General features: G+C 41.1%; 1 protein-coding gene across 1 annotated transcript in view; it reads right to left on the reverse strand.

The window, feature by feature from the left end:
* The window catches only part of GABRA4 (gamma-aminobutyric acid type A receptor subunit alpha4), a 74,601-nt gene extending 62,405 nt beyond the window's left edge, over positions 1–12,196 (reverse strand). Inside the window, exons 1-2 of the mRNA XM_055588476.1 lie at positions 11,881–12,196; positions 11,349–11,467 (exon numbers count right to left, since the gene is read on the reverse strand). Coding sequence (XP_055444451.1) covers positions 11,349–11,467; positions 11,881–11,966 — 205 coding nt within the window. The 5' untranslated portion in view covers positions 11,967–12,196. The remainder of the gene's footprint in view (positions 1–11,348; positions 11,468–11,880) is intronic.
* Positions 12,197–13,711: the final 1,515 nt, after the last annotated feature.

Consider the following 13,711-nt stretch of genomic DNA (forward strand, 5'->3'; position numbering starts at 1 on the left):
TGGGCCTGAATTTAATATAACTGGTGTCCTTATAAAAAGAGGAAATAGAACACAGAAACACACAGAAGAAAAACTAAGATACAAAGAGAAGACAGCCACCTACAAGCCAAGGGGGAAGAGCTTAGAAGAAATCAACCTGCTGACACATTGATCTTGGGCTTCTAGCTTAAGGAATTGTGAAAAAAATGAATTTACTGTTATTGAAGCCACTCTGTCCATGGCACTTTATTATGGCAGCTGAAGCGAATGAATACAGAGGTTAATCATTTGTCCTGTTTTTTTCCCCCAAGTTTTCTCCCTCTGATAGGCAGTCCAGCTCTGCCTCTGTTTATAGGCTATGGTAAGAAGTTTGATTTGTATTCCTTAATCACTGGGAGACCACTGAAAAGTTTGATGTAAGGAAAATGTATGATCTGAATCACTCTGGCATTTGTATGGGCACTGAATTATAGGGAAGCAAGAGTAGAAGAAGGTTTCCCTGGTGGCTCAGGCAGTAAAGAATCTACCTTCAATGCAGTAGTGCGTGTGAAGTCGCTCAGTCGTGTCCGACTCTTTGCAACCTCGTGGACTGTAGCCCAGCAGGCTCCTCCATCCATGAGATTCTCCAGGCAAGAATACTGGAGTGGGTTGCCATTTCCTTCTCCAGTGCAATAGACCCATGTTCAATCCTGGGGTCAAGAAGATCCCCTAGAGAAAGGAATGGCAACCCACTCTAGTAACCTTGTCAGAGAAATTCATGGACAAAGGAGCCTGGCGGGTTACAGTCCATGGGATTACAAAGAGTTGGACATACCTGAGTGACTAACACATACACACACAACCAGCTGAAGAAATCTCTTCTAAGAGGCTGCTGTACTAGGTCAGGTGACGGGTGACAGTGTCCTGGACAAGGGATGTGGCAGTAGGGATGGAGAATGGCAGTGGGGATGGAGAGTGGACAAATCAAGGGGCATGTATGTGTGGAACTGCTCCCAAGCAATGGGGCTGTTCCCAAAGAACAATAAGCAAACATACTAGTATTTATTTAAGGCCTACTATGTGCCAGTGGGCTACCCTGGTGGCTCAGTGGTAAAGAATCCACCTGCAATGCAAGAGATGCAAGAGATACAGGTTTGATCCCTGGGTCGGGAATACCCCTGGAAGAAGGCATGGACCCACTCCGGATTTGTTACCTTGGAGAATCCCATGGACAGAGGAGCCTAGTGGGCTATAGTTCATGGGGTCACAAAGAGTTGGACACAAATGAGAGACTGAGCAGGTATGCCTGCATGTGCCAAGCAGGTTACTAAATTCTTCCCATATGCTCTTTCATTCAATCTTCATAATATTCTCCAGGAATGATATTTTAAGAGAATTTTATGGATATGGAAACTGAGCTCACAGAGGTTAAATGTTATATTCCAGAGCCAGAATTATAACCTCCCTGTGTTGATCTACAAGACTTATTCTAGATTTACTATGTTAATGATGTCATTAAATAGTAAATCCACCGTTAATAATATACATATAATTTTCTATCTAGTACATAACACGCCATACCTATCTTTCTTGTTTTGTTTCATAAGTAGTTTCTGAACTATATTCTTGTAGCTTGTTGTATGCATTTGCTCTTCTTCTTATTACAGGCTGCTTGAGTCTTCCTCTCCTTAACAGCAAAGGTGAATCTTAATTCTCTTGGAAATCCCAAACAAGCACAGTTTTTCACATACCAGGTGGTGAATAACTATGTGTTTGATTGTGTTCCCAGTTATCACCCTAGTAGTGGTTTTAAAATCTCGCCAAAGGAAAAAAATTCTGGGATTCATTTGTTACATTAGCTAAGATACAAATATTTCCTGATTAAAGTAGAATCCATGTTTTATTTATATTTGTATCCTCTTCCTGAACAGATTTTAGGCCTTAAATGTAATAGATTTCCAATAAATCAGTTCTCAATGAACAACGGTCGCTATGCAATTAAGAATAATTCTTAGAGACGCTTCCTCTAACACTGCAGTTTAGGATGTTCAAATCAACGTTCCTAAGAGTATAATTACATAGAAACCAGATAATTTTGATCTTGGAAGGACTTCTCATAATTTTATATGCATTTGTGTAACATAAAGGAATCTTTTAAAATCTTGCTTCTTTGATAATAAGGAAATAGTTTTTGTTCCCCACAACATAGTGGACAATTCCTAGGGCAAAGGGATCTTCAACAGTTTTGAAAGGAACCAAGACCACCAGGATCAAATTCATAGGAATACTCCCATCTTACTAATGAATCGAACTTGCTTGGAACATGGGAAAGCAATTAACAAGGTCTTAGACAATTTCCCACTCTTTAGCTTTAGAGACCTGGACAAAAATATCACTTTTTAATTTCTTCTCTGGTAAAAGGGTCCAACTTGCTGTCACACCCAGGAAAAAACACTTAAGCTGTTTTGCAGATACTGAAACGAGTCAACTCCTGTTCTCCAAATCGCCTTCTGAGCTATGCACTTGAAAGTTTTCTGGGTTTTCAGTCACCTAAATCCGTGCACCCAGCTACATCTCATAAAACACTATTAACGTCTCCCCAAATCAAGAGACTTAAAATATTTAAGATGTATGATTACAACAATGAATCTTGGTGTAATATGTAAAGAAATCTCTAATTCTCTGTCACCTACAAAATATAGAAAAACTAGCCTTCCTGCATATTAAAGAAGGAACAGATGTCTATTGATACTGTTGAGAAAGCAAACAAGTATAGAGCTTTACTTAGATGACATTAAAGATTAGTGCCTCCTTTATGCTATGATCCTTCTATGAATCCAGCTCTACTTCTTAAATATTAAAGCCATCAAATAAACAAATAACAGTACCTAAACAACAAAAAACATGAGCAAAAGATGAAAATGCTATTCATAGAAGGAAAATTCTTGTGAGCAATAACATTTTGAAAAGATGTTCAATCAGAGTAGAAATCAGGAAAATACAAGTCATTTCACATTAAAATACCATTTCTTTTCTAAAGTGTTGAAAGGTTTGTGGATCCTGAATCTCATATTCACTGTAAATGGATTTGAATTTGTAAAACTACCACAGAAAACAGTTTGGCATTATCTCATCAAATTGAACTCCCACTTACACTAAGATCCAGAAAAATCCACTTTTGGATATATATGCAAAAGCAACTCTTGCACATTTACAGCAGGGAATTTGGGCCAGAATATTCACAGAAACACAATCTTGGAAACAAGCAAAATGCCTACTGCCAACAGAGCAGCAGATGAATCAGCTAGTTCCTATGCAATGGGAATATCACACAGCAGTTAAAATGAATGATCTATAGCAAGACACGATGGTAAGAATAGATTTTAGAAATACACAAGTGAAAAAGCATCAAAAGATAATAGCATGTTCAAAACAAATGAAAAATTTTAAATTTCAATGTCTTTCTTAAAAGAGTAAATTTGAGCTAAAACAATATTCAAATAAAGCTATGGAATAACTTAAAAAGGTCTCAGAATCATGGTTATTTTGGGTGGAGAAAACAGGCAAATAGGATGAGGGAGACCAAGTTGTGCTGTTTAGTTATTTAAGTGGGTGTTTATTTTATTAGAGCAAATGAATGAATAGATGGATAGATATAAAGAAGGCTATCTGTGGACCAATAATGGAAATGTGTCATGAACCAAGGATTATTAATCCAGAATCTAATTATGTGTAGCAGAAGCTTTTTAAAACAAATACATAAAAAGGCCTAGACAATAAAGCAGCTATTTGCTTAATGATACACAAAATACAAGTTGATGCAATTTTTCATCTAAGAGAAAACGAACATCTCAGTGAAACACCATCTAAATGTCCACCAAGTTATTAATAACCAGATTTTTAGTGCCTATCTTAGGAAACAAAAAAATACATTTTGCATATTCTTGTCCTAAGGAACCTATGTGTATATTAGCACCAGTACATCTTTTTTGTTAAATCAAGAGCATAAGAAAGTAAATTTGTGATTTGGATTCTACAGTCTCTTGCTGTCTCAAGGGCATCTTTCTTTCAGTTATCTCTTCCCTCCACTCTAATATTAAATTATTCTCTCCTTGTCTGTTTCCAGTGGTACACAAACAGCTTATGGTATTTCTAATTCTTTGGAAAAGGTAACCTTCCCTCTTCCTCTTCTCTTTCATATGTAAACTTTGAGGGGAAAAGAAGGCTATGCTGACTGCCTGGAATTTTCTTTTTATTCACTCCATCATCTATTACAATCTAGTTTTCATGTTTAGGATCCACTAAAATTGCTTTTGTCAGTATCATCAGTTTTTTTTTTCCCTATCTACAGCATCGTTCCCTCAAAGTTTTAAAATAATCTTATTTCTCTCATTTTAAAAAAAGATCTCTTGATGCTACTTCTCCCGTTTACCAGCTCATTTCTCTGCTCCCCTGTACAGATGCCCAGAAAGAAACTCCTTTCATTCTTTTCAGAACACACGCAATCAGACTTTCATCACGTCACCAAAGCTGCCTTTGTCAAAATCACTGGAGATGTAGATATTGCTAAATCTAGAGGTCCACTTGATGTTCTTATCTTTCTTTATCTGTCAGAAGCATTAGATATAATTGATCAATCTTGCCTCCACTTTGAAATACCTTTTTTTTTTTCTTTACATCCAATCTAAACACTCTCTTGGATATTTTCTTTTGACCTCAAAGGTCATTCCTTTTCAGTCTTCCTGAGACAGAAATTCCTCCTACTCTTTCCCTACCTCTTAACACTGGGGACTTTGGAGCTCAATATTTGTACTTCTTCTCTATCGCCATTAATTCCTTGGTTTTCTCTGTAGTCTTATGGCCTTATATACCATACACATTGATATACCCAATATCTCTGCATTTCAAGACTATCTTCATTTTACAGCCAATAAGCAGCTCAAATGTAACATATCCACATGCGAATTGTTCAACTACATCCCCAAGCTGCTTCAGCCAGTTTTGGCAGCTCCATTTTTCTAGCTGTTCAAGTCTAAAACTCCTGAGTCAGACCTGGTGTGTCCCTTTTTTCTCACATCTCATAGCCTAGCTGTCACCAGTAGACTATAACTTTGAAAAATAGCCAAAAGCCAACCATTTCTTACAATTTTACAGGCTCCTCTGCCACCAACTTGGTCAAAATGGCCATCAGTTTTTGCCTGGTTGATCATAAAAACCTTTCTGCCCTTGACCCTGACTTACTGTTCTCAATCCAGCAACCAAGGCGAGCATTTGAAAATGAGCCAGTTCAGGTCTCACCCCTAGTGGAATCCTTCCAAACACTTCTGATATGATTCAGAGTAAAAGCAAAGCTCTCACCAGTCTGCGAAGCTTTATCCAACCTCATCCTTGTACCACACTGGCCCCTTCTTACTCCTCAGCCATGCAGGGACGGGCTCCACTCCTTCAAGCGGTGACACTTCCATTCTCAGCAAGTCTGCATCCGTGTTCCCTGTCACCAGAAGACCCCACCTAAAGACAACTTAGGCTCTTTTCTACTTAGGAGCATTGTTCAAATATCCACACATGATCTCTAAATTTCACCCTTCTCCCCTTACTGTTCCTCCTCCAATCCTCTCCAATTTAAATAACACTATTCCCTGTCCATTTTCTCAAAATAAAAAATCCAGGACTCATTTCTTGTTTCTCCCTCTCCTTTACCACCAATATAGGAATCCATCACCATTTTTTTGTTGAACTATACCTCCAATATATATCTCACCTTTATCTATTTATATTCATCTTTGTTGCATTTACCGTCTTATTCCAAGCCATCATTAACTAAATGGAGACAACCAGGGAATAAAAGGTTTTTTGTTTTGTTCTGTTTTGTTTTCCCATTGGTCTCCTTGTTTCTAATATTGTCCCAACTCCATATCTAGGCCTTTCTTTTTATTATGCAGCAGCCAGAGATATCATATTACAATCTAAGTCATACCTTGTCATTCCCTCTACCTAAAAAACTCCAATAGCATCCAGGTTCATAAAAGAAAACTCCTTTATGAAAGACCTTGCATAATCTGACCTCCTCTAACAGCACTAAGCTAGGCCTATGAGATTCTTCCTCTTGCTTTCTGACTCCAGGCACACTGGACACCCTTCACTGTCTGAATCACATTAATTTATTATTTAACTTAGAATCTTTGCATTTGTTTTTTGTTTTCTTTTTTTCTGCCTGAGACAAGTTTTATTTAATCTTCCCATGTCTGTCACCTTTAGGTCTCAGCTTAAACATCTACCTCATCCACTGTATCTGAAATAGATCTCTCACTCAATTTATTCTTTATCTTGGCATTTGGATTGTTCCATAGCATTATCTTTAATTATTTGTTTCCCTGTTATTTTTATCTCTCTACACTGCTTAGCCTGTGTCTGATTCAGAATTATATCTTTACAACTTTACATTGTTCTTAGCTCGTAACAATTTCTCACTATCTATTGATTTAACCAATGAATGAAAGTGACAAGTTTGAAGAGAATGAAGCTTTATTTTTCTTTTTCCCTGTGGACTTCAACAAAAGCCCCTTGATAAAAGTAAAAGAGTAGAGTGAAAAAGTTGGCTTAAAGCTCAACATTCAGAAAACGAAGATCATGGCATCTGGTCCCATCACTTCATGGGAAATAGAGGGGAAAAAGTGGAAACAGTGTCAGACTTTATTTTTTGGGGCTCCAAAATCATTGCAGATGGTGATTGCAGCCATGAAATTAAAAGACGCTTACTCCTTGGAAGGAAAGTTATGACCAACCTAGATAGCATATTCAAAAAGCAGAGACATTACTTTGCCAACAAAGGTCCATCTAGTCAAGGCTATGGTTTTTCCTGTGGTCATGTATGGATGTGAGAATTGGACTGTGAAGAAAGCTGAGAGCTGAAGAATTGATGTTTTTGAACTGTGGTGTTGGAGAAGACTCTTGAGAGTCCCTTGGACAGCAAGGAGATCCAACCAGTCCATCCTAAAGGAGATCAGTCCTGGATGTTCATTGGAAGGAATGATGCTAAAGCTGAAACTCCAGTACTTTGGCCACCTCATGTGAAGCGTTGACTCATTGGAAAAGACCCTGATGCTGGGAGGGATTGGGGGCAGGAGGAGAAGGGGATGACAGAGGATGAGATGGCTGGATGGCATCACCAACTCAATGGACATGAGTTTGAGTGAACTCCGGGAGTTGGTGATGGACAGGGAGGCCTGGCATGCTGCAATTCATGGGGTCGCAAAGAGTCAGACACGGCTGAGTGACTGAAAAACAACAATATATTCCCCCAATGTTCACTTTTCCATTTAAAGCTATTATTAAGTCTTTAAAATAAAAGTTCTCATTTTACTCCTCTGGGGGAAATGGCGTTTTGCTTACTGTAATGACCTACTTTGTAACAGGAAGGTATGTTCATGAAAATTTGACTCTTGGTCAACAGAAGGATGCAAAAAATGTCTTAGAAGTGGTTGAAGCAAAAGACCAGCTGCCTGACTAAGGTTTTAAAGAGTCAAGTGTGAGTTCTGATCTTGTCTTGTCAACTAGAAGATGCAGGATTCTTGGGTAATTCACTGCAATTTTCCCAGCCTCCTCTCTAAGAGAAGAAAAAAGCATGCCCTGCATATCTTTTTGCATTGTTGTGATCATCTTATTAGAAATCGTATGTGAAAATGTTTTCAAAACTGCAGAAAACCCTACTCAAATGAAGTCCTACAGTGTTGATGAACAACCTTGCAAAACCCTAGTGCTGCACTGCCATTTCAGAGAGATTGTGGAAGATGAGCCAAGGCAATTATCTCTATCTGTATGTCTCTGGAAGCATTTATGATTCCAAATCATGTGCCTCATTTATTCCAGATTTTGTGCAGAGATGCACGAAAGGATTGTGTAATCCTTCGATCAACGGAAGTGGATAAGGACTGGCTTCCTACAGGTGGTTAGTACCTTAGCTATGCATTTTCAAGAAGGTGTATAACAGTGCTGAAGTGGCTAGAGGCCCAGGGGATGCTCTTTATTGTGGAATGGTTTACTGTGTGCTGCTTCTAGGTTGGTGGAAGCTCGTTCCAGATGGTAGCAGGCTGGAAGAACTCTGCCTTTTCAGATGTCCCAGTCTAGGTGCCCTTACTCTGCCTCCATCCTTCCCTTCTCACCTTTCCCCTTTCCTCTTTCCTCTTCCAACAGAGACAAAGGAGAGGGAATCCTGGAGGGATGAAAAGAAAGAACCATTTCAGCTCCTTTTACTTCCCCATTGCAAGCTGTGCTACTGAGTTAAAAATATGTAATTTCATTTCCAAGTCTATTTCAACCCTTGCCTGGCCTACTGAGCAATCACAAACCCTCCCATCTCAGTTCAGATCTTTGCTTTTAGCTTTATTTTAAAGGGAACACTGCTAAGTTGTATAAACAGATATAAAGTAAATGATCTACAAAGAGCAGAAGTAGGATTAAGGGAACCAGGAAGTAAATCTGTATTTATAGCACAATGGTCAAAATCTGAATTATTTTCATTTCATTTCAAAAATGCCAAATTTTCCACAAGATATAAAATGTCCAGGAAGGCATCAAACCTGTGGCATTCAAGAGTTTCTGCTAACAATGAATTTTCTTATTATTTTCTGTGATACTCATTTATAACACCATGTAAACAGATTACACATTTTTCTGCAGGTGAGAATTACTGTTCCTGTGTTGCATCTGGAATACTACATATTTACAAAGAATGACCCACTTCTAAATAATGAATCACATTTACCACAAATATTTATGAGCAACAACCCCCAAAATTGTGCTACATGGTAAATTATTAATAATGAATCAACTACTAACACTTAAAATAATGTAAATTCAACCCCTTCCCATAAAGCTATAAAAGAACCTCCAAGTGGGCAATGAATATCACTTGGCAGAGACAAACAAGATGACTAATGCCCTTGAAACATTTTAGCAGTCCTGCAGCTAACCAAAATCGAGCAATGGCTTCTATAGGTGGATTTCATTTATTTTATTGTCTATATACTATCATGGGAGAAGGTAGCTGGTAAAAAAATGATGCATCTACAATGGATCCCTTCTTCCTTTTGAATTACAACTTGCATTACAACCAACTGGGCAGATGTGATTTTAATTTTCCACATTTAATAATAAAATCATACAGTTGCAATAATTTTGTGCTTTAATTTATGTTTGGGGACATCAATTCACTAATGAATATTTAAACTACATGTGATTTGATACTTCTATTATTTTTTTCCTTTACTTAAAATGTCAAGTTTAAAAACTTTATGGGCAGATAAATCCTTTTTTATTGATATAATATAGCCTTAAATGGCATCACATCATCTGAAACCTTCTCCACACAGTTATTTTTGATCTAAAGTGATAATTTCCCAGTCACTTATGAAAGATCGTGCATTGACAAATGATTCACGTCTGTAAGGAAGCCTTTTTTCAGATTTGCATGAAGGCAAATGCAGGGCTAAGCATCCTCCCCCTAGAGAGGCAACATGAGAAGAACTGGGAGAATCTTTCATCCTCTGACCCACCTTTATCACTGTCAAAATGCAAAAAAAAAAAAAAAAATGAATTAAATCCCTCAATGGCTCCCAGTAACCTTCTCAATAAAATCCAGGAATAAGGAATAAAGTGGGCTCCTGGTTTCAGAAGACTGGATTCCAGTCTATCATTAATATGCTATGTTAGTCATTCAGTCATGTTTGACTCTTAAGGAACCCAAGGACTATAGCCTGCCAGGCTCCTCTGTCTATGGAATTCTCCAAGCAAGAATACTGCAGTGGGTTGCCATTCCCTTTCTCCAGAGGATCTTCCCAACCCAGGGACTGAACCTGAGTCTCCTGTGTCCTTTGCATTGCAGGCAGATTCTTCACCACCTGAGCCACCAGAGAAGCCTAATATGCTGTTTCTCAGTATAAATCACTTTCTCTTTCAAACGTTCTCCTTTGTTACATGAGAAAAACAAGACTGGTTAAACTCCTAAAACCCATACAATTCTCATTTATTTTCAACAATTCTTCCTAAGCTGGGACCAAACACCTCTGGAATAATATCTAATTCTGTTCTTTTTCCCAGAAACATCCTGCTCCCATTTACCTTCTACACTCCCCATCCTTATCTCCTAAAACCCTCAAAAGGAAGCACAAATGCCTCAGTGCTTCTAATACTATGATATTCATCAGAAAGTATCTGATAGCATCCCAATCTTTGTGGGTTTGTCTTTTAAGTACACAACTTGATGTGGGTTCCAATATTGCCCATGCCATTTATTAAGTGTGAACTTGGACCAGTTGGTTATCTTCCCAAGCCTCAACTTCTACACCTGTAAAACAGGGATAGTAATACCTTTCTCTCGGGGTTGTTGTAAGGTTAAACAGTAAGGTTCCTTATCCTTTAAGGTAGAGCCTATGTCTTATTCGACTCATTTCCCAAGAAGTAACTAGATCAGACTAGTGGAAAGAACAGGAACTTGGTGGTCAGGAGACATGGGCTGAGGCTTTAGGTGAAGACTGTTCTCACTGAACTGGACTGAGAGGATATTTGAGGTTAAGAATAGTATCTTGAGATCTCTGTGAACCTGGTGCCTAGCACAATGCTTGAGATTCTCATTACATAAGCAAAGGGACTATGAATACGAAAAAGAGAGCAACGATGCCGTGAATGGATGTGCCTCTGTTAGATCCTTTATACATATTTACTTTAGGAAGAAATAAAGCAGAAACATCCCTGACTTCAAAGTCTTAGGAGGGAAGTAAACAGCCACCTCTTCAAATAAAGTAAAATTTGATCCCATGGTAGAAAAGAATAGGCAAGGACTGGGTTCTCTAGGAGAGCAGACAGCTTCGTGCCCTAGATTCATGTCCTAGGTAGAACAGGGTCGAGGTTTTGGCTGAGAAACTAACACCACGTGGGAGGACAGGGGACTTAGAATCAGCTGTCCAAGTGCAACCTGTTCTGAGCAAAGTGGCCAAGTTGGGAGAAGTCCATTCTCAGGGCGCAGAGCAGCGGGCCAGTTGAGCCCCAGGTTCCCATTTTTGACTCTTTCCCTTCACCCTCCCCCGCCCAGCAGTCAGGTCCCAGGAGGTAATTAGTGTGGGGGAGACGCAAAGCTGCTGAGGGGGCAGGGAGATGGGAAAGTACCGGTGGGGGCGGTCTTCTTGTCAGAGGTCTTGTCAAACGAGGGGAGAGGGAGAGAGAGGAGACGGAGAGGGAAAGGCGAGGGGGGGGGGCGGGGGGAGAGAAAGAGAGACTAACAGATTTTTCATTTTTGCATTCCAGGCATACCTAATGATATTCCCACAGACAGACAGGCAGACGCAGAGAGAGACATACACAGGACACACTTGCGCGTTTGAAATCGTTCATACCCCCAAATCCAGGACGCAGCCTGTTGTCATAACCATCGAGTAAACTGTCCAGGATGCGGGTAAAATTTTCTGGGCATAATTTCTCCTCCTTTTGGTTCTGTCCTGGGGATTCGTTTAAACTGCAAACGCACACGCACACACATACAAACATACAACACACACAAAAAAAAAGACAGGAGGAGGGGTTATTTTAAGAATTGATCAACGAACAGGTGGAAACAGGTTTATGTTCTAGGAAAAGAGTCTCTCGCTCCAAACTAAAGGAGTCAGGGCTGAGGGATGGGGGAGAGAGAAATGGCCCAGGGAGGCGCAGCCCGCGCACACGGACCCCAGTATCCACACTCTTCTCGGACCCCGCGCCCCTGCTGCTCTTGGCGTTTACGCGTTCAGAGCAAAGCCGGACTCCGCGCCCCTGACGTTACAGCGGAGACCAGAGGGTCTGGTTCGCCTTGGGAGGGGCAGGTGGCCAGAGGAGACCCAGAACTGGCCCCTTCTTCATCTTCCCCTGACCCCAGCACCCCAGGGAACTCACCAAGCCGCCAGGCACAGGAAGTGCAGGAGGGCGAAACTGACCCCGAAGGACATCGCGATCGCGGGTACCTTCTTGGCAGAAACCATCTTTGCAACATGCCATACTTTAAGCCTGTTCAGGTTTCCAGGCTCTCCAGATGCCCTGAGCAGGGTGCGAGGCGAGGGCAGAGGCTCTCCGCGGCGTGCGCACACTCGCGCTCACACTCGCCCGCGCTCACACTCGCCCGCGCTCAGCCAGCCCCAGCCGCGGTGGGCGCGTGTGTGCACGCGGGCCGGGGAGGCGGATCCTGCCTTTCCTCGCCCCCTCCTTTTCTCGCCGAGCTCTCCAGTGTATGAAGAGCTGTGTATACCGCTCACACTCTTTCTTGCCCGCACCGCGAAGCGGCCAGAGTTAACACCTGGAGCACTGATACCGAAAGGCTGAGCCGAGTTCTTTCCGACGTTTAACTCCTGGGCGTGAGACAGGGGCTGCAGCCTCTTCTCGAGCTCTCGAGCCCCGGCGCCAAGTATGTCCCCGCCCACGGCTAAGCTTAGCCTCCGCTTCTCCCTCCGGTGGCATTTGGATTTAACCCCTGAAGCTCTTCTCTCTTTAGGTTGTCGAGGACCTGTCTATACCCATTTTTAAGGCTGGAGGTGGAGAGAGGGCGAGATGGATGGGCTTTCTGGGCGAAGGGGTGGGAGATCTTGATGGGGAGGAGGAAATCAAGTCTGGACAGAAACAACCTCTGGGACTCTCCCCTTCAGGTGTTGTGGGGCGGCGGAGGAAAGAAAAATCTTCTTAGTAAAAGGGATTGCAACTGACTGGTGCTCTCTCGCCAAACTGTTAGAAGGTGGACTTGAGCCTCATTGTGTTGTCAACTCCTTTGCCAAGCTGTTGCTGCAAAGATAACAAATTCCTCTATGCTACCCGCCGCCGCCTGGCACGCACATGCCCCCTGCTTTGCTGCTCCATCCTTTCTCCGGAGGGAAGAGAAGTGGAAACAAGGGACAGCAGGTCAAAATCACTTTCACTTTTTGAGACACTTGACACTTTTTCTTTCACTGCAGAGCTGACTCCACATCCAGAACGCATCAGGGAGCAGGGAAAGGATGTCTGGGGAAAGGGAGAGGAGAGAGCAGGAAAAGTGTGTGTGTGTGTGTGTCTGAGAGAGAGAGCTGAAAATCAAAGGGATGCCTCAAAGTTCACTAATGACTTGAAACACTTGGCAGTATAACTTTAGTGTTGTATTGAACAGAGATAAGCACTTTCAGTAGAACTTTTAAAAACTTTAGTTATTGATTCCAAGAAGGAAAGGTGTCTGTCACCTTAATAGTGATTCCTATGGAAAGACTTACATGTTGAATCAGTGACCTAAGTAAATTTCTGTATAGGTCCCTAGAACCACCAATAATTATGCTCTGTTTAGAACTTTGATGATTTGTTCATAATTTGATGACTGGTGGACTTATTTGATATGGAAACAATCAAACCAAGGGAGTTTGGGGTTTGTGTGTGTGTGTGTAAAATGCAAATTTCTCCTGCCATATTAATCAACAAGAAATGTCACAGCCATCAGCGATTTATGGCCTCCAAATGAGAATGCAAGCTCCGCTAGCTTCAAGGCTTTGGATGCTGCCACCCCCAGGGTGATTGCTGAGGAGCCCAGGGAATGCTAGAAGCTAGGTGACTAAGGAAAACAGGATTGGCTCCACATAGTTGAGATGCATATGAAAGGAATGAATTCAGGGAGCCTAGAGGGTTGCATCTTCCTATACATAGAATGCTAAATTCCTTAATACCTGATCTTTGATGTTCAAACTGCCTGCCCCTTTTGTTGCAAACTAGTATATAG

Source organism: Bubalus kerabau, chromosome 7 (genome assembly GCF_029407905.1).
Source record: "Bubalus kerabau isolate K-KA32 ecotype Philippines breed swamp buffalo chromosome 7, PCC_UOA_SB_1v2, whole genome shotgun sequence".
NCBI lineage: Eukaryota > Metazoa > Chordata > Mammalia > Artiodactyla > Bovidae > Bubalus > Bubalus kerabau.